Source organism: Bidens hawaiensis, unplaced genomic scaffold, assembly GCF_021521415.1.
Source record: "Bidens hawaiensis isolate Kalapana, Puna unplaced genomic scaffold, B.hawaiensis_p1.1 tig00007984_1, whole genome shotgun sequence".
Lineage (NCBI taxonomy): Eukaryota > Viridiplantae > Streptophyta > Magnoliopsida > Asterales > Asteraceae > Bidens > Bidens hawaiensis.
This window is the reverse complement of record NW_027491558.1, coordinates 515412-537915: the sequence shown is the minus strand read 5'-3', so window position 1 is coordinate 537915 and position 22504 is coordinate 515412. Positions and strand designations below refer to the sequence as shown.

Sequence of the window (22504 nt, the reverse complement as noted above, 5' to 3'; positions counted from 1 at the left end):
GCGCAGACAACCTTAGGCGGGAAGGAACAAAGGACAAGCAAAGAGTTAGAAGAAAAAAGAGGGAAACAAGGCGGAAATAGAGGAGAGGGACGGGACGGCGGAAAGAAAAAGAGAGAGAGAGGCGGGAAGGAAAATATATTATTATTATTAAAAGTAAAATATAAGTATAAATAAATATTAAATCATAAAAGAAAGAGATCGGATAAGGGAAACGGGTACCTGGGTCGGGTCGGATCAGGGCAGATGTTACAGTCTCCCCTACTTTAAGAAATTTCGTCCCGAAATTTATCTCGAAGTAGGTTGCGCAGAGAACAGGTGCGGGTACTTGATCTTCATTTGATCTTCCCTTTCCCATGTAAACTCGGCTCCGCGCTTGGACTCCCAGCGAACTTTCACGATAGGGATACGACTGCGCTTGGTTTGCTTAACCTCGCGATCCATAATCTCAACAGGCTTCTCAACGAAATGCATAGATTCATCAACTTGAACTTCATCAAGTGGAATGTGAAGGTTCTCGTCAGCTAAACACTTCTTGAGATTGGATACATGGAACGTTGGATGCACATTACTGAGCGCGGGCGGTAGGTCAAGTCTATAGGCAACTTTTCCTACACGCGCGAGAATCTTAAATGGACCAACATAACGAGGAGCAAGCTTACCTTTCTTCCCAAAGCGGACAACACCCTTCCAGGGCGACACCTTGAGGAGAACAAGATTACCAACTTGAAATTCGAGAGGCTTCCGTCTACGATCTGCGTAACTCTTCTGTCGGCTTCTGGCAGTCAGCAGATGATCACGGATCTTGGCGATTTTATCGGTTGTCTCTTGAACAAGTTCGGGTCCTGTGATTTGAGCTTCACCCACTTCGCTCCAACAAATCGGGGAGCGGCACTTACGACCGTAAAGTGCTTCAAATGGGGCCATACCGATACTGGAATGATAGCTGTTATTATAAGAGAACTCAATCAAAGGCAGGTGTGAATCCCAATTACCTCCAAAATCAAGAACACAAGATCGGAGCATATCCTCAAGAGTTTGAATAGTTCGCTCAGACTGTCCGTCGGTCTGAGGATGATATGCCGTACTCATGTCCAAGCGAGTTCCTAGTGCAGATTGGAGAGATTTCCAAAAGCGAGATATAAAACGGCCATCGCGATCGGATATGATGCTCAAAGGAGTACCATGGCGGCAGACAATTTCCTTGACATAAAGCTGCGCGAGTTGCTCAACACGGTAGTTTTCACGAATGGGCAGGAAGTGAGCAGACTTAGTCAAACGATCCACTATTACCCAAATGCTATCATGTTTGCTTGCTGTCAAAGGTAACTTGGTAATAAAGTCCATCGCTACACATTCCCATTTCCACGTAGGAATTTCTGGTTGTTCGAGCAAACCAGATGGGCGTTGGTGTTCAGCTTTTACTTTAGAACAAGTCAGGCATCTAGCTACGAACACAGCAATATCCTTCTTCATACCGGGCCACCAATAAGTAATGCGCAAATCCTTGTACATCTTATCAGCGCCAGGATGAATAGAATACCGAGATTTGTGCGCTTCACTCAGGATATCAGCGCGAAGATTCTCATCAAAGGGAATCCAGATGCGATTAAGATAGCAGAGAATTCCACTCAGATTAGGGACAAAGAGTGCTTCCGCGCCACACGCTAACTCGGCGCGAAGGTTACCATTACTGATGGATGCGCGCTGCGCGTCACGAATACGCGATTCAAGGTTGCTTTGAATCGGCGCGAAGTGAAGCTGGGTGCGCGGCAAGATACAGTTAAGCTGGCAGGGTTTTCGGCTGAGCGCGTCGGCTACCACATTAGCCTTACCAGGATGATACCGGATCTCACAATCGTAATCGCTGATGAGTTCGTTCCATCGGCGTTGCCTCATGTTAAGTTCCTTTTGATCAAAGATATGCTGAAGGCTTTTATGGTCAGTGTAGAGGATACACTTAGTGCCATAAAGGTAGTGTCTCCAGATCTTCAAGGCAAAAACAACTGCACCAAGTTCGAGGTCGTGAGTTGTATAATTCTTTTCATGAACCTTGAGTTGCCTTGATGCGTAAGCGATAACCTTGCCTCGTTGCATAAGAACACAACCGAGACCTTGGTTGGATGCATCGCAATACACGACAAAATCATCATTACCCTCAGGTAACGCAAGAACAGGAGCTTCACACAACAGACGCTTGAGCGTTAGAAAGGCTTCTTCTTGCTTCGAGCCCCAAATATACGGTTTACCTTTGTGCGTTAGAGCTGTTAAAGGCAAAGCGATCTTTGAGAAGTTCGAAATGAAGCGCCGGTAATAACCAGCTAAGCCCAGAAAGGAACGGATCTCAGAAGGAGAGGATGGCGTAATCCAGTTCTTGTTTGCTTCAATCTTGGATGGGTCGACATGAATACCCATCTTGTTTACAACATGACCAAGAAACTGTACTTCATCCGACCAAAATTCACACTTGGAAAGCTTAGCATAAAGCTGCTCGGCTCTAAGCTTTTGCAATACCAATCGGAGATGTTGCTCGTGCTCGGCCTTGGTCTTAGAATACACCAGAACATCATCGATAAACACAATCACGAATTTATCCAAGAAAGGCCTACACACCCGATTCATTAGATCCATGAAAACGGCGGGTGCGTTGGTTAAACCGAAGGACATGACCAAGAATTCAAAATGGCCATAACGAGTTCGAAAAGCAGTCTTCGGAACATCTTCATCGCGGATGCGCAACTGGTGATAGCCAGAGCGGAGATCAATCTTGGAAAAACAAGAGGCACCTTGGAGTTGATCAAAGAGGTCGTCAATACGCGGTAAGGGATACCGGTTTTTAATGGTGAGTTTGTTCAACTCGCGGTAATCAATACACATGCGAAACGATCCATCTTTCTTTTTAACGAACAACACCGGAGCACCCCAGGGCGAAGAGCTAGGGCGAATGAATCCTTTAGCAGTCAACTCTTGAAGTTGGCTGGCCAATTCTTGCATCTCAGCGGGTGCAAGACGATAAGGAGATTTAGCTACGGGGGAAGCACCAGGGACAAGATCAATACGGAACTCGACTTCACGAGCGGGAGGGATACCAGGAAGATCATCAGGAAAAACTTCAGGGAAATCACGCACAACAGGGATATCGCGAAGCTTCTTTTCTTCAGCAGGTTTAACCACATGGGCTAGAAATGCAATACACTTCTTCCGCATGAGTCTTTGGGCTTCGGCGCAAGACATAAGTTTAAGACCGCGGGAGGGTTTTTCGCCGTAGATATGAAGATCACCATTTTCTCGAGGTATGCGAATCATCTTCTTGGCGCAAATAACTTCGGCGCGATTATGCGTAAGCCAGTCCATACCAATAATAACATCAAAGCTTCCAAGAGGCATAGGGATGAGGTCAATCAGAAAATCGTTTTCGTTAAGGTTAAGCGTACAATCTTTAATCACCGAGTTAATTAAAACAGTTTCACCGTTAGCCAATTCAACTGAAAAATTTTCTTTTAAATCGCTGCGCGGTCGCGCAAGCTTCTGCTCGAAGGCGCGAGAGATAAAACTTCGATCGGCGCCAGTATCAAAAAGTACAGAAGCATAAAATCCGTTAAGCAAAAATGTACCATTAACTACGTCATTATTCGCTTGCGCTTGGTGCGCGGTTATGTTAAAAGCTCGTCCACGCGTCACTTGGTTCGAAATCTGGTTCACCGGATTCGCTTGTGTGATTTGCACTTGTAGTCTCGGGCACGCGTTCCGAAAATGACTGGGATCACCGCAGTTAAAGCACGATCTGGGTCGCGGGTTTTGGTAGGTTGGTTGCGGATTCTGCGGGTAGACTGGTGGTGTTGGCGCAATTGGATTGGCGAGAAGGACTCTACAGTTTTCTGCAAGGTGACCAGTACGGCCACATCGGGTACAAAGTCGACACGGGGTTTGGGTTGGGTGGTGAAATCTACAGGTTGGGCAAAAGGGATGGTTTCCTGTGTAAGGTTTCTTAGTTGGCGGGGCAGGGAGTGCGGGATTGGTTAGGGCATAGTTGTGGACTATAGGGGGAGTTGGGTAGGCTGATAGTGGGTTAGGCGTGTAAACTGGAGGTTGGTATGCGGGTTGCTGGACAACGGGCGGGTTGGTAAGCGCATAGGCCTTGCGCCTGCGCTTGAGGTTGTTACGGTTTGAGGGTTCAGGTTTGGTTTCTGTTGGTTCAGGGGCAGTCTTGGTGAGTTTGGTCTTCTCAGCTCCCCGCAGGAACAGGGTTCCTGCTCTGACATGGTTGTCGCTGAGCACAGCGGCCAACTCAATGGCGTCAGAGAGGGTTACTGGGTTTCTGGCCCATACAGAATCTTGAATTTCCATGGGGAGACCCCCAAGGAATTTCTCGATTGCTCGGCGGGAAGGGGTAACAAGGTGAGGGACCAGTAAGCTTAGCTCGTGGAAGCGCGTCGCGTACTCGCGCGCTTCACCGCTGTATTGCTTAAGATTCCAAAATTCCTCCTCTAGGCGCTTAATTTCGTTGGGAGGGCAGAATTCTCGCGTCAGAATTTCCTTGAATTCCTCCCATGTCATGCTAGAAGCAGCCTCTGCGCCACGCGCATGAGCTACTCCATTCCACCATGTAAGCGCTCTAGATTCCAGGACACTGGAAGCATACAGGGTTCGTCTGTCTGAGGGGCATTGGGTATGGAGGAAAGTGTTTTCAATCTTTTCGAGCCATTGGAGCATCACGGTGGCTCCTTCAAGACCTGTGAACTTTGGAGGGTTACCCGCGTTAAAGGACTTAATGTTATAACTGGAGGTGTTGGTATTATTTTGGCTCAAAGCTTGGCTATTGCGGCGGCCATTTCCTGGGAACGTTGCTGTCTACGCATGCGCGAGGCTTCTCTTCTCTGAAATCGGCGAGATAGCGGAGGCATTCTATAAAAATTTTAATTTTTAGTTAATATCTTGGTTTTATCGCAAAGTATAACCTCGAAAAGCTTGGTTTCACGGAGTCAGTTACTGTCAAAAGTTAAAGTAAAATAAATGACCCTAAATGCAGACTTAATAAAGGTAACAAATTCGAATCAAGAATCGACAATTCATGTATCACCATGACTTTCCGAATTCCCAATTTAAAATATACGAGCAAACAAGTGTTGGAGATTGACGATTCATGTATCACCATGACTTTTCAATCCTTAATATAAAATACACAAGAAAATGAGTATTGGAGGTTGACAATTCATGTATCACCATGACTTTTCAAGTCTCCAACCTCAGAACATAATCGTAAATGGAAATTGAAAATCAACTATTCATGTATCACCATGACTTTTCGGATTTTCAAATCCAACAAACGAATATGTAAGAAAAATCAATAAAAATCGAAATTCAGCAAAAATCGAAATATCGCGGAATAAAACATAAAATCATATACTGCGCAAGCGCGAGCATATTCATAAATAACGAGTAATTAACAATAAGCGCGCAAACATGAGATTTCTCTCATGCGCGAGAAGGGACTCTTAGGTATTCTAGGCCGTTACGTCTAACCACCTATCCTAAAGTCAACGGGCTCTGATACCAATCTGTAACACCCCGACCAAAGGCGGATTATACATCGGGGCGCCACATATTGTTTCATTACTCGTGACACTATTGGGTGTCAATATTTAATAAATACATTCATTCGCGCACGCGCAAAGTAAACACAAATAATATAAATCAATATAAATCAATATATTATAAGGCAAAATATTCGAACAACAATAACTTGTCTTGATACATTTTAATCTAGGTCCAAAATAAAGAAAACTTCCTACGTGTCCACAAGCTCCAAAACAGCTACTGCAAACCTGAACATGTGTTAAAATAAACGTCAAACACTTGCGTGTTGGTGAGAAATCAAGTTTAATACAATACATAGATAATCATAAATCTGCGCGCAACATGTGTATGTCTGGTTTTCAACAAGGGTGTAATCTGATCGGGACCAACTCTAAGATTCATAAGACTGCCAGTGCTCACAATTGAGCTCACAAACAAAACAAACTGTGCATGTGTAAACAAAAGAGAAAATCATAAACGATAGTTCTCCCGTGTTCATCTAATGGTACCATGAAAACTGCGGAATAGACCGACAAGACGGTTAATGATCCACACGTACAAATAAACAGCCAAGTCTACGTCCTCAACACATGGGATACTGCGCGACTAAAGTTCATAAACAAGTTTAAGACTCTAAGTTTGTATGAACACATGATCATCCCAAAACATTAAAAGCAAAAAGGGATTAGGTACGAGATTACTCACTTGATAATCGGTGCGGTGTAAGATAAAGCAAGAACCAACTTTAAACAAGCACAAGTTAACCTATAAATAAGATTGTTGTTTTAATGATTTGTTTTAAGTCTTGATTATAAGTTAGCATAATTAATAAGTAAATTATTATATATAATATATATTACCGGAAAACAGGGCAGAACAGGGAGGAAGACGGAGGCAGAGAGGGAGGCGGCAGAGAGAGCAAGGGGCAAGAGAACAGGAGAGATTAAGTGTTTTGTGTGTGTAGTGTTAGGAAAATAATACTATTATTTATAGAGAAACCCTAGGGAACACAATCCCTAGAAAAAGGGGAAAAGATCTCAAAAAGCAAAAGATTCCAAAAGCAAAAGATATCAAAAGATATGGCAGCTGCAGGGGGCAAGATAAAGCTGTCAGGGAACAGTAAAAAGGCATGGGCGGTTCAGAAAAAGGTACTGGTCAAGCATGGCAAAAGCAGATCTCAAAAGATTATGTCAGTCACTTTATCTGTCAACCAATGGGGTTGGTGCGCATGCTGCGCCGAAAGTAACTTTTCAGACATAAAGCAGATTAGGTCAACAGCTCAAAAGATAAGACAGCACAAAAGCAAACGGCTAGATTTAAACAGAAGAAAACTCGAAGGATTCAGCGTGAGAAGGCTAAGGCGCGAAGGCAGACACAGAAGGTCAAGAGAGCGCGAGCGCGAAGGCAGACAGAAACAACCTTAACGCGTCGCGGAAAGAACTTCATTTCTAAGCGCGCCGCGGGAAGAATCACATTCCTTAGCGCGCCGCGGGAGGAACTAAAATTCCTAGCGCGCCGCGGGAAGAACTATAATTCTTCGCGCGTCGAGGGATGAACTACAATACTTAGCGCGCTGCGAGAAGAATTACAATTCTTAGCGCGCTGCGAGAAGAGTTCGTCTCGCGTATCGCAGGAACAGATGGTCTTCACGCAGGCTTCCTTGTAAGGGGTCTGGCGCGTGGAGCTGCGCAGACAACCTTAGGCGGGAAGGAACAAAGGACAAGCAAAGAGTTAGAAGAAAAAAGAGGGAAACAAGGCGGAAAGAGAGGAGAGGGACGGGACGGCGGAACGAAAAAGAGAGAGAGAGGCGGGAAGGAAAATATATTATTATTATTAAAAGTAAAATATAAGTATAAATAAATATTAAATCATAAAAGAAAGAGATCGGATAAGGGAAACGGGTACCTGGGTCGGGTCGGATCAGGGCAGATGTTACATCTTGGGCCAAAGTATTGGGCCTTGGGCCAAGTGGTTGGGCCTTGGGCCAAGTGTTGGGCCTTGGGCCAAGTTGTTGGGTCTTGGGCCAGAGTGTTGGGGCTTGAACGGCCCATTAGGCAAGAGTGTTCTTACAGTCTAGTTTAGTAACGCGTTGTGTATAATTTACAGGCCCTTGCTTGTGATTGTGCACTTAGGGATTTCCTAGCTCGTTGCAGGTGTTCGATTGATTTCAGGTGAGTTCATGATGCCCTTTTTAATCTTTTTACGTTTTGGGCTAGCATACACACCCTATTACAAATTTTACCTGATTTTAATCGCTTAAACTATTGGATGGTATTACATGGTCTTATTCTTGATTGAGCATTTTGAAAGCTATGTTTGAATTATTTCTATGCCGTAGGATATTTTAGACTCGTTTATAGTCTTATATTCCTTAAGGTTACATATATTATTTAGGGTCTAGGCTCGAGGATACTATTAAGCCTAGTATTAATTTCTAGATTATCCATTATTTATGGATTGAATGTGATGATATGGTTTGGTTGAATGTTTGAATTAGATGTTTGTATGTGTGTAAGTGAATGTGTATGTGATGGTAAACTGTGACCGGGTCAAATATATTACTCGGGGAGGACCCGAGGTGAAGAGGCCCGTGTTGCATGTTTATGACGCGGCTGGGTCAAATATATTACTTGGGGAAGACCCGGGGTGAGGAGGCCCGCCGTTCTATGAACCGTGGTCGGGTCAAATATATTACTTGGGGAAGACTCGGGGTGAGGAGGCCCGTATCACGTGTTTGGATGTTAAACCGCGACCGAGTCAAATATATTACTTGGGGATGACCCGGGGTGAGGAGGCTCGTGTTGTGTGATTTTGTTTTATTAAACTGTGACCGAGTCAAATATATTACTTGGGGATGAACCGGGGTGAGGAGGCTCGTGTTGCATAATTTTAACGGTTTTGTTAAACCGCGACTGGGTCAAATATATTACTCGGGGAAGACCTGGGGTGAGGAGGCCCATGCTGCGTGAAAAGATGTTTAATGTTTTATTCACTTATGATTTGGTTAAGAAAAGCTACTTACGATTTTATGGTCTCATGATTTTCCACTACATTCCATACTCATGGAATTTAAATTTTTAATGAATGTCGTTTACGAAAACTTGAACTCACTCAGCTCAAGCTGACTTTGTGTGTATGTTAGATTGACTTTCAGGTTAAGAAGTAGATGCTACCGCTTGGACGTGCTGGATGCTACTCGGGAGGTTGAAGGCATTTCTGGTCGAGGATTTCAAATAAAACAGATAATTTATTTATATTTGATTTTTGGACACATGTACCCGTGTTTGGGATTTTAATACTTACACTTTTCCGCTGTTATTTACTCTGAACTTGCTTTAAATAAAACGAATCGTTTGGTTTTAAATTTTTATGAATTTTTGGACATGATGACCAACTGTAGGATTCCCGGGTTTCGGGGTCTTACACTACCGCCGCACCATAATATTGTCCGCTTTGCCGTGATGTACCACCATCGCCTCACGTATTTGCTTTTGGTTGCCCGAATGGAGACTTCCCAGGAGGTCACCCATCGTGATACTGCTTCCACTTGAGCACGTTTAACTGTGGAGTTCTCCTCTCATCCACTACCATGAAGCGCCCAAAACGCGTTACGATGGGGAAGGTATCCATCTCCTGATAAGGAAGACTCCATTCTCCTCCTCAACCGATGTGGGATGTCATAATCCACCCCTTTTAGGGGTCTAGCGTCCTCGCGGGACCTGGCACCACCAGTCCCGCCCTGACTCTAATACCATCTGTTACAGCCCAGCTATCGCCATATCATAACATTGTCCGCTTTAGCCGGGACGTACCACCATTGCCTCACGGATTTGTTTTTAGCTGCCCAGGTGGAGACTTCCCAGGAGGTCACCCATCCTGATAGTACTTCCACCTTAGCACGCTTAACTGTGGAGTTCTCCTATTATCCACTACCATTAAACTCCCAAAATGCATTATGATGGGGAAGGTATCCACCTCTTTATAAAGAAGACTTCGTTCTCATCCCCAAACGACGTGGGATGTCACAGTACCACAGCTAACCCACCACACTAATAGCATATTACAAGTGATTCCTATCACCAATCATACCCAACCATTAACGAAAGGGGGGGGGGGGATAGAATATCCGAATTCTTTGCAAGTGGGGGTTTCACATTTCATACCCAAGAGCATACGTTATGGTGGGGTGAGATTTGAAATTTTGTTGTGGGGTGAGGCGATGTGAAGATAAATGATTGGTTGTATGATTAATTAAAACTTAAAAAAATAATTACAAATTTGAGTCATGATACGAGACTACCACAAAACAACGCAACGACCCTTGTGGTATATTCCACGCCTAAGAGCATTCCCAACCCGTCCCCTAAAATTATTTGAAGAGGGTTTGTAAATTATATGGTAGAGTTGTGAATGGTTGTGAGTGTAAATTATAGGGTGGAGAGAGAAAATGTAGTGATTTTTTGTAAATTTGGGGAAAGATAGTGATTTTTTATAAATTATATGATGGAGAGAGAAAACTTTAATGATGAAGGTATAAAAAGTATTATTTAATTAAACATGAGAGAAAAATGTAGTGTTTTTTAGTGTAATTATAGAGATAATGATGAAAGACGGGCTGAGAATGCTCTAAGCTGTTGGCGCGATGGGGCATCGTGCCCATTTCACACTAGCTAAAATAGATGCTGGAGGTATCAAATGAAATCTTTTAACGCTGCATTCTTAGGTTTAAAATATAAGGAAAAGAAATGATAAGATTGGATAAGGGAAGAAAAGAAAAGAAATTATATATTTAAAAGACATTCTCAAGTTAAAATAAAAGAAAAGAAAGTGTTAATCACATTCTTGAGTTAGATAGGAAGAAAAAGATAAGAAAAAAAATTATAACTTTATAATTATGCCCTCATTTTTGAGTTAAACAGGAAGGAAAAGATGGGTACATTAGTAATAAGTAAACTTTTCCTTCACAATCCCGTCATACATGACAGGAAAGTTTTAGAGGAAAAAAGGCTTAACTTTTCTTTTCATTCTTTTTCTTTTCTTTTAATAAAAAAACTCAAGAATGAAACAAGAAAATTTTTTTTATCTTTTTTCTTCTAAACTTTTAAATAAAAAACTTAAGAATACAATGCTAGTGTTTAAAAACTTAGAAATCTTCAATCAATCATATTAATTTGCATAACTTTTCATTTCCATCCAATTAACTAAGTTTTTACGAAAACACGCATAACAAATCTACAAGTTAGTTTTAATTTATTTCAATAGGTTCATATTCATTTTTTTCAAATTTTATGTTTCTTACATACAAATGCATAGATTATTTGTATAGAAATCATCAAACTTATTTGTTTGCATGTTTTTTTAATTATGTATTGCGTATCTATAAATATATAGATATAAATATACAGGTAATATAATCTACACATATACATCTTGTTTTAAGATCAAATATATTGTATTCTTAATATGAAAACAGTGAGAACCAACTTTTTTTATTGCTAGACTTTTTATAATTGCTCGCTGTTATTTTTTGTTCGTATTTGTTGGTTTCCAATTATGAGAAGTTATAAGTATTTGTTGATTTACATTTTGTTGTTATTATTAGGTTTTGTTTCTTATGCTGTTATAAGTGTTTGTTGTTATTATTTTGTTGCTAATTTTGATTATTTTCCTGTTATTATTAGATATTTTCTTTGTTATTATAAACATTGCTTATGTAGATTGATATTGTTAATTTTCTGCGTTCTGATTTTTGGTAGATTGGTATTGTTTCCTACATTCCCATGTTAAGATTATTTTGTATATGAACATTCCCCATATATCTTACGTAAATGAACATTCAAAATAATTTGTCCATATTTTTTGAGTTAAGAGTAAAATAAAAAAAGAAATATTACAATTTTGTTTTATTTTTAAACTAGAATTATGTTGTGAATAGTGTTCCGGATACGCCCCTCTCCACAATCCACATATATATATATTTTCTAAACTTGGTTAACGGTCTTATTAAAGAAAAGTTTAGATTACATCGAAACAGAAGACAAGCGGGCAACAAGCTGCGTCGCTACCCCTTTTTGAATCGCAAAACCCAATCTTTTAAAAATCCACATAATTGTTTTGAAAATTTAAATGAGATTTAACAACAATGTTTACTTTTTATGTTAGATGTTTAATAAATATTTATAGATAATTTGATGTGATAGAATCGTAAAGGTTAACATTAAAGCACACTATGACTTCATCAGCTTATCTCCGTCCCATCCACCCACTCTCACACCTTTTCCTTTTTTAGTTTTGCTTCTCAACCAAGTTTTGCAATTTGTATAAATCCCCTTCATTTCATGTTCTCATCATCCAACACTTGATTTTTATATGGCAGATTGGGGTCCGATTTTCGTAGCGGTGTTGCTTTTTGCGTTGTTATCACCAGGGTTATTGTTTCAGATACCAGGACGAGGCCGTTGTATCGAATTCTGTCATTTCCAGACAAGTGGCGTGGCCATATTGGTTCATACTATGCTCTATTTTGCTCTCATTTGCCTATTCACCTTCTCCATTAGAGTCCATATCTGGCTTGGCTAGCTACCTAGCTACCCAATTAATTTCCAGTGTTATATATGGTACGTGGGTGTACATATATATAGTATCACCCATCATATAGTTGCATATACTAGGAACTAGGCAATCCTAGAAATTTATGTTTCTCTTCTTGTTTTTGTAGTACTTGTAATCGTGTGTATACCTTACCTATTTGTATTAAGAAAAGTTGGAAGTTTTTTGTATGTTACATGACACGTACTGGTAATACTCACACGCCTAGCACGTTGCTTTAAAAAATAATGATTAGAATTTTGGTCAGGTAACTTGCTATTACCAAGTTTGATTACCATTAGCGGGGGTCTTAATATCAAATGATTAAGAATATAACTATAAATGCCCCTAAACATATATAAATATATATTTACGAATTCAGATTTCGGGATTCAATCAAATTCGAATTGTTATTTACGAATTCAAGTTACATAATAAGAAGTATTGTAGTTAAGTAAAGCCATTTAAATCACTCTTCGAATCTAGAGGCTCTTTACACAATAATATGAATAACAGCATTATGATTATTATGGTATATATTTGGAGAACAAGATACGACATAAGCTTCAACAACATAGGGTCAATATATATTCTATTCTCCATGGTTAAAAGAATAATAGTAAAGTAAAAAACGCCACAGTAACAATTCAAATTATTGGTTATGGATTTTGCTTTATGAGATGATTCACTTCCCACTATTCGTGAATATGAGTGACGAATTATGACATGGAAAGGTGGATAGTCTTAAGTGACTTGATTGCTCCGTGCATACCTTTTTGATTGGAAAACTAAGTGCAGCCTGACCATCAAAATTTACAATTCCCAGTGAATTACTAACACTACAAAACAAAATTTCTACCTTTTTGACTTGTGGTTTCCATAACTTGAAGTCTTATAAGACCACAAACCATTGTATACAGGGTATTCTAAAACCTGGTTTAAGTTAATTTGCTAGATCAAATTCAACACAGCTTAAAAGTTTGATATGAGCCCGGCACATACATCAAAATTCTGTTAAATATATGAACCTTGGCAAAACATGATTTTTTTCTAGTTGACATGCCACACACCATTTGACACCAAGTCCGTAAGATTTCTTTGGATTAAAATTAGGTAGAGCTGGCTCTTGAGCCAGCTAAATCAGGACAAGCTAGGCTTAGGGCTTAAACTCTATTGAGTCTCCATCTAATATAGTGGTTATGCATTATGGGTTTTTGAAAGCAGACAGTTTATTTTTAAAAGTAGTAACTCACTTAGGCTGTATTCACTATGAAGGGGCTTTAAAGCCCCTCCACGTCATCGCCATGTGGGTTACAGAGCTTCGAAGCCTTCTCCATGACGCCCCGCTGTTGTTTAAAGCCCCTTTGCCACCATATATATACATATATATATATATGTGTGTGTGTGTGTGCGTGTGTGTGTATGAGAGAGAGAGAGAGAGAGAGACATGAGGGCACACACCAAACTCTTCATACCACCAGTCGTCCGAAGGCCGCCCCTCCAATACCTCCCTAAAAATGCCCCCTTTATCGCCCATATCATCTAGTCTTATGGACCACAAGCTAAGAAGGAAGGCATCATCTCCATTATTATTGCATGTAATCCATATTCTATAATTCTAGGATACTTTCTAAGTCTTTAATGCTGTATGCATGAAAAGAAAAAAAAAAGTCTCGTCATGTTTTTAGTTTTAGGCCTTTGAATATGAATATATTGAGCCGACCGTGAAAATAGGTCCTCGATCGTATCCCTTTACTAGGAAGATTGCTATAATTTTTCCTTTTAATCGGCTATATTGGTTTCATGGCTCTAGTGTTTTGCTAGTTGTCTTTTGGTTCCCGTGCTTTGTGGATATTGCATGTTGGTCCACAATATTTAATAATTACACACTTGATCCTAATAAATGAATTTTCATTACATCATGTCATCATTGAATCTTACTAGCTAACTTCGTTAAAATTTTCATTTAAGTCATGTAAAATGACTATACTTACCATCAATATTAAAACAAAATTAAAAAATAATAATTAATAATTAATTAAATAGAATGACTAATCCACCATCGTCTAGCCACCCAACACCACCATCCACCACCACAAGCATCGTTACCTGCCACAAGAACCATTGCAACCACTACAAACTCTCACGTTTTTCTGATCAACAAACTCACAACCCTCCTGCAAATCCAGTCAATGTCTCCACCTTTCCTCGTCTTCGCCAAATGAAAACCCTAATTCCAGGTGCAACCATTCGTGCCCGGTTGTATATAAAGAACCAACAAAACCAATTAACTTGAAGTTAAAAATGATGTTTAAGTATTTAATGACAACAAAGTAATAACTAATAACTAATAATTAAAAGTTTCCAGGCTGCAAAGCAGCACCAATAATGCAAGAGTTGACTTCTTGTGCCGTTAAAAAAAGCTGACTTCTTGTGATGAGACTGGATACTTGGTGTTTGTTTAGCAATCTGTCTTTATAAATAAATACATTATACTATTATACTATGATGAAGATAATTAATGAGTATTTATAAATGTTTTAGACTTATGACTTATATTTTATGTTTAAGAATTAGCGGTAAAATTGTCATGCATAGTTAATTTATATGTGCCATTCCCAGTTTAATAATATATTTAGCTGCTAAAAAAAGTTCATTTATAAGTATTGTACGTTTTAACATAAAACGTCTTCGTACATGAAACTATTGCGCTTTTTGTCGAGCTTTTCGGTTTTTAGGACCTAAAAACCTTGGAACGCCTCAGTTTTTTAAAATCAAGTCTTAATCCTTGTACTTTGAATGCATAAGGTAGCGTTTGGTATGCTGGAATGAAGGGCGGAATGGAATGCCTCATTATGAGGGAATGAAGAAAAGTGTGTTTGATTGATCAAATGAATGGAATGACTCATTACCTAGTCCATTCCATTCTCTCTAAAATACTCCAATTTCATTCCATCCATATACCATGTTTTTTTCCATTCCATTCCCACTTTCACCTTACATCACCTCTACCACCCTCCCACCACCATCAACACCCACCATGTGACATCCGTGGCAAAACCGAGTACACCTTAGTACTTACAAATTCGAATAAGCGTTTAACCGCTTATTGCGTAACGAACAAACGAATAACCAAACAGGTCTGGTTATGGTTCGGATATCCCGGGGTGCCATCTATAAGTGATATATGTTTAATATAAGCTAAAAAATTAGTAATATGGCCTTAGTTCGATAGCAAACAAGTTAAACGAAAACATGCTCGTTTAACTATCCGCTATAGATTTAAACGCGAAAGATAGTTACAAACCAAGCATTGTATCATCCGTTAAACCGAAAAAGACTTACCAAACACTTGTTTGAAATGTTTTAAGCGATCCGTGAAAATATTTTTAATTTTTACAAACATATAGTATGTTTTTATAATTTTACACAAAACTAGCCGAAAAACACTCGTTTTCGCTCCGTTTGTCGCACCCGATCCGAACCCGAAATAAATTTGGACTCGGCATTTCACGTTCGGGCACGTAAATCGAGAAAAGTGGGCCAAATGGGCCCAAAAGGGGACCCAACGAGCCCAGCCCGCCAAAGAAGACTTTTATCCCCTTATTTTTCCTTCCACATATAAACTAGATACAAGATATTTCTAACATCATTTTCTTGAAAAATCTGGACACAAGTTCTGCTCCAGCCAAAAACCAGCAAGAAACAAGGTAAAGAGGTCTTAAATAATCGATTTTCGGCTTGTTTAAACTCGTTTAACAACATATAAACATGTCTTGATTGCCAAAAATCATTCATAACCATGTAAAAACCCTAAATATGGTCCATAAACATGTTTTGAACATACACATGGTGAGGAACCTGGTTTGATAGTTTTTTTGGCCATAAACACGGATTAAGGGATTGAAACAGCGTTTCTACGGTTCAAAAGTTCGTTTTTGTGCACTAGCCGAAACCCTAAGTTAAGGGCTGTTATGTTGATGAAAAATTGCTTGGTTTGTGATATAGGACCTATAACTAGCATATATAGAAGCACAAGAACCCGAAAATTGGATTAAGAGAGCGAAAACGAACCAAAACCGCAAAGGTAATACCGATTTACTCGATTACGGGCTGTTTAGGTTAAGGTTGTGATGTGCATATTGCTAGGCCTTGAAATTTTGCAGGAACATCAGGAACCATGTCAATAAGTCTCTGTTTAAATTTGGTAATTTTTTTGACCATTCGAGAATATTTGGTGAATTTATTACCGAATTGGGACATTTATTTGGGAAAAATAGCTAAAATACTTCAAAAATTATGAAAATTTTTTCTAGGAACTCAGATTTGATTTATTTTGATCACATATAAATTTTGAGATCATTTGGAGAAGTCTAAAGGTGTTTTGTACATATGCGTTCATGCGAATTTTTATAGCCGAATTTGGGCCGAAAAGAACATTGAACAAGCTTTTTACATTCTGGAATTAATACAGGTTGTTTTGGGACATGATTTGAGTATTCAGGAAATTTTGTGGATTTTTTGGAAATTGTTTGGGATAAACAGACGATTTTCAGGCAAAATATAGCTGATAAAATGAATTTTTATAAATTATTAAATTAGTAAATAATTCCAGAAATATTTTTATAAAAATCTTCATATTTTAATTGATAAGTGGCTAAATTTTCATAATTTAATGATTAACGGTTAATTAATTATGCTAATTTAAAGATTAAACAAATTCAGTTTTTATAAAAAGCGGCAAGTTCGCGACTAACGAACTTGCGGGAATATCAAAACACCAAGAGTGATCAAAAATCATATTTTTGGACTAATTAAGTAAAAACGAAATTTTCTATGAGAAACCTGGACAATCCGGATAGATTGTGCGCGTTTCTTCTTAAATCAAACTGAATAAACGGAAACGGGCCCCGATGCTAATCCGGGACCCCAGTATGTGATCCTTCTTTATAACTTAATCATTTTATTAACCAATACATTTACCCAAGCTTATTTTCCCATAACTGTTTTCTGAACGCGTAAACGAACAACTTGGCCCAGCTGGGAAAATGGGAATCTGAGCCAGGTTCGGTTTTAAGTATTAGACATTGAACAACATCACAACCTAAGCCTATTGCCACTTTCTGGGTGTTCCAGCTATACCCAGATTAGTTATACAGCCTAGTTTAGTACTGAGATTATAATAATATTAAAATATTAATATTATTATAATATGGACTATAGGGACTAAGTGATAGCAAGGGAAACGAACCCCGAGCTGACCTCGCACAGAGTGCCTACAAAACTGTGAGTTTCATGACCCCACTCTTTTAAACTATTTTATGAACTTTTGGGGTGGAAAGCATGTTTATACACGTTATCTATCTGAAAACGGATCAGGATATAAAATATCTGAACATTTATATATGAAAAGTCCCTACAAGCATAATGATTGACTACGTGCTGATGAAAGATGATTATTATCGTTGATTGATATATTGAGTGGAGATAATACGAATTGCAAAACATAATGAAATTACACGTGACAACATGTTTATACAAACACGTTATGTAATGTTAAACATAACAAATTTGGGAGACAACGTGGTCTGTAATGGCCATGGGGATAACGTGGTATGTGATGATTATGGGGCTATTGTGGGCGGAAGGGGGGCCACAATAGTAACAAACTAAAGTTGAGTATGGCCTATGAGCCAAGTTCTGTTGCAACTTACTAAACTAAAGTTGAGTATGGCCTATGAGCCAAGTTCTGCTGCAACTTACTAAACTAAAGTTGAGTATGGCCTATGAGCCAAGTTCTGCTGCAACTTAAAAACTAAAGTTGAGTATGGCCTATGAGCCAAGTTCTGCTGCAACTTATAAACTAAAGTTGAGTATGGCCTATGAGCCAAGTTCTGCTGTAACTTATTAAACGAACTAACTTGATTATAACCTGAATGTTAAAAAAATAATGTGATTATGCGTATTGTGGGCGGATGGGGAGCCACAATATTTGGTGATACGTGATAAATACTATGTGTGTATATGTGTCTATATACATGCTATGTGATTAGCCGTAGGAAATACTATGTGTAGAATATACTAATTATTTGCGTGTACACTATATAATGTTGGAGTTTACGTGATATCATTGTGGGTGGAAGGAGAGTGGTTGATGTTAACGCGGAACCGTTGTGGGCGGAAGGGGGGCCACAGTGGTTGAGTTTATGTGGAACCGTTGTGGGAGGAAGGGGGTCCACAGTGGTTGGTTAAACACGGAAATTGAAAACAGGTAGTACGAACAAACAATCACGATTTTACCAAAATTTCTAATTTATATTATAAACGTACATGTGTGCATATGCACACACGAGGATATGGCTGTACATATTTATACAAACGTAAATACATATTTTTACGTACGCGCTTACATACAAACTATGACTGTGTGGTACGCAGAAATGATTTCGTTAAACTTATGAAACTCACCAACTATTCGTAGTTGACCTGTTTTAACATGCTTTTCAGGTAATCAGGTATGAGAAGTAATTTCCTGTGCGTTACGTGTCTGATTGGTGATTGATGTCATGGGCATTTGAGTTAGAAGTAAAGTAATTGAAGAACCGGTTTGATTGTATCACCTAGTTTGTAAAAGATGTTAAAACGATATAATATATTGTAAATTAGTTAGTAATGTTTCTTTATGAACAATGTATTTGATACCAGTTGTATTTGTTGGATTTCCGTTTTACGCTTCCGCAATTCACTTAACGGGGTGTGACAGAAGTTGGTATCAGAGTCATTGGTTATAAAGGATTAGGTTATCACTTAGGATACCTATAATATAACCATAGGCTCGATTATCACTAGGAAAGTTAATAATGAGTAACGATAGATACTGATGGATGCCGGGATGAACTCGAAGGGCAAGTGAGTTATTATGGTCCGGAACGTTATAACAGACTTGCTTGTACGAGGGAATTCGGGAAGAAGTCGCGGAACATAGTAATAGGTAAAAATGGCTACATACGTGTATAAAGGTGATGATGAGTATATATGTAAGGTGCGTACGTGCTTATCTGAAACGAGGTATAGGGATACGTGTACATACGGTACTACCGATATTATGGAATCTTATCAAAACGAACATTATAATCGGTTATGATCAATACTAATCCCTATATTAATTAAAATTATATTTTACTAAAATTAATATTATATTTTATTACAATTAATATTATGTGTATACATAACAAATAAAATATTTTATTTTTACCCTAATTAATAATATCTTCTCCTCTGATTAAAGCTATCGGAAAATCCTATTTTATGACTAACTATTACACCAAAGGATATCGAGATCGGGTAGCCTTATGACAACTAAGGAACCGGTGTTGCCTGTAAACCAGAATACGAGAACGCTTAACCGAGTTCAAACTAAATCTGGTGATATGTGGAACCACTAAGGGACTTAATATGCAAGGCCCGGGAAAGAAACGTTTGAGGCATGTTCTATAGACAATGATTTCAAGAATATATATATACATATAATACCTCTCAGCCTGGATCTAACCTTTATTTCATGTACTCGTTTCTTTGGCACTAAACTAAACTATTTTCTGGTCATCCTTCGATTTCTGTTGTTTGAAAAACAAACACCATCCATGGGGGAAATACTTAGTGATGAATCCAACTTATTGAATTATAAATATAATAACTACTTTATTGAGTCCCTAATTCTATAAACAGACCGTGACTACTAGTACATATAATGTATTAATGATATTTCAAAAAGAAATATTAACAATAATAATTTCCTTTACATATCACCGGTACAACTAATTCTGATGAACCTCCTTAACTAGCAAGCTCTTCGAATATTCTATGTTCGACAACCTTCAACCTCTCTTATATTACGCGATTTCAATCGATTATTATAAAATGAAAAACCCCATAATCACGAAATGATGACGTGCCCCGACTGGAATGGAACCTACTTACCTCCAACTAGTAAACTACTACTTTTATTAAGTCCGACATGCCTACGAAAACTGAATGACCTGACGAAAGAATATATTTTACCATATTAGTTAACAAACATTCAGAATTCAGGTGGAATATACACATGCATTCCCATTATAACGTACTGATTAAACTCGTAACGAGCAAATATCTACCTACGGGAGAGACCGAACAAAAACAGCTTCCCAATAATGGGATCGTATCGGAACAATTGTCGTACAAGTTGTGAACTAATTATAATTGTTATAACACGTGCTTTGATAGGTAAGGATGGTACGGTATTGTCGTGTATAGCTTCTGATACTCCATACAAGCATATGGTGGTGCGCTATGCTAATATGGAGGACGATTTGGGCATTTTTAATACAAACATTGACCCCTATTGGGTTAAAATTTCTTGTCATGAGATGACAACTTTTAATATATATGCAAACTTTGGCTGTTGTTAGGCCAATTTTACGTACTATCCTTAGTATTCAAACTCGAGAACAAACCCATGAGATGACAACTTTTAATATATATACGCGCTTACATACAAACTATGACTGTGTGGTACGCAGAATTGATTTCGTTAAACTTATGAAACTCACAAACTATTCGTAGTTAACCTGTTTTAACATGCTTTTCAGGTAATCAGGTATGAGAAGTAATTTCCTGTGCGTTACGTGTCTGATTGGTGATTGATGTCATGGGCATTTGAGTTAGAAGTAAAGTAATTGAAGAACCGGTTTGATTGTATCACCTAGTTTGTAAAAGATGTTAAAACGATATAATATATTGTAAATTAGTTAGTAATGTTTCTTTATGAACAATGTATTTGATACCAGTTGTATCTGTTGCATTTCCGTTTTACGCTTCCGCAATTCACTTAACGGGGTGTGACACACCACCACCAACCAACACCACCGTCACCACCAATCACCACCATTGTCGTCCACCGACGGTGTTACAACAACCAACCGCTGTCATTAGTGCCAGCCGCCCACCACCGCCACCCCCGTTCGCTGCCACCATTAAACATCGCCTCCGCCCCTCACCACCACCACCACCTGCTGCCCACCGTCACCATTGCGCACCGCCGCCATTGCCACCACTGCCTGCCACGCCCACTGTTACCGCCACCACCACCACCCACCTCCAACCACCATTAGCTCCCGTTGCCCACCATCACCGGCCACCATCACCGCCCACCAATGCCACGACCGCGACCTACCTCCCACCACCACCGCCACTCACTACCATTTTAGTTTTATTTTTTCTTTTTATTTTTCTACTTACCAAACAACGCAAAGTAATCATTCATTGCATTCCCATGTAGTAACCAAAGATTTCATTGGAATGGTAATAACCCATTCCATTCCATTGTCCATTCCGTTACCACGTCAATTCCATTCCGTCGTCCATTCCATTACCCCATAACAAAGAGACCCTAAGTATAGTTTTACTTAGGTCTTAAAATAAGAGTTTGAATTATTTTTCTCTACGATTTAATGCAATCTCTTTTGGCCCGATCCAACCTTACCTAAATGTCATGAAATACCATAAAGTGCTTAGTGCTAATCATAAAATACTAAAAAACACAATAATTAACATAAATAGAGCTAATCAACACCAATAAAAGTTATTATACAGTTACATAAAACAATATGAAATACCACGCTGGGTTAAAATTATTCTCAGTTTACCCTAGTTCTAGTCCAATTTACTCACATGTCACATCATGAAGGCACGAACACCCTTTTTGGTAGAAAAACTATGACAAAAAATGGCTCGACCAAGCATCAATAAACTCGAAACAATCCCGGTCACATAAAACATCATAACCAAACCAAGCACCCAAGGCATCAACAAGAACCCTAAGAAGAACGTTATCGATCCACACACCATCAAAGTCAATGATACCCCCAATAGCAACGACGTGAACCCTGTCAGCGTTAACGAAATCCGATGAGGCTGTGTTCGTGGAGACGTAGGATCCTGAACAAGGTTCGAAATCAAAGCGGATAGCTCGTAGAAAACCTTTGATTGATCATCTTTCCGGTGCTCTCTCCCCCTTGTATCCAAAACCATAATATGCATATATGTTGCTATATATATATAATCTAACAAAACAAGGTTTGGATGAATTTGTAAAGACTAAAAGAGAGTATATATTATACAAAACAAGGGACAAAAATAGAAGTGAAAGATAAGGAAATAAAACATGTAGAGGCTGCATGGGAGGTGAGTCAACTAGGGGATGTATGACGTGTAACCTTATCTACGTTTGGCTAAGGATGACCGGTCGTTTGGTCTTGATGAGCGTAGATTAAGCAAAAAGTGCAGACAAGTTGGAAAATGT

The 22504-nt window shown here is 39.0% G+C and overlaps 1 protein-coding gene across 1 annotated transcript; it reads left to right on the top strand.

Moving 5' to 3' along the window:
• Positions 1-11850: 11850 nt before the first annotated feature.
• On the top strand, positions 11851-12182 carry LOC143636524 (uncharacterized). The gene has a single exon (XM_077104099.1). The coding sequence runs from the start codon at positions 11944-11946 to the stop codon at positions 12151-12153; it is 210 nt and encodes a 69-aa protein (XP_076960214.1). The 5' UTR covers positions 11851-11943; the 3' UTR covers positions 12154-12182.
• Positions 12183-22504: the final 10322 nt, after the last annotated feature.

Coding starts and splice junctions, on each gene's coding strand:
- LOC143636524 (XM_077104099.1), top strand. CDS start 11,944: ATGGCAGATTGGGGTCCGATTTTCGTAGCGGTGTTGCTTTTTGCGTTG.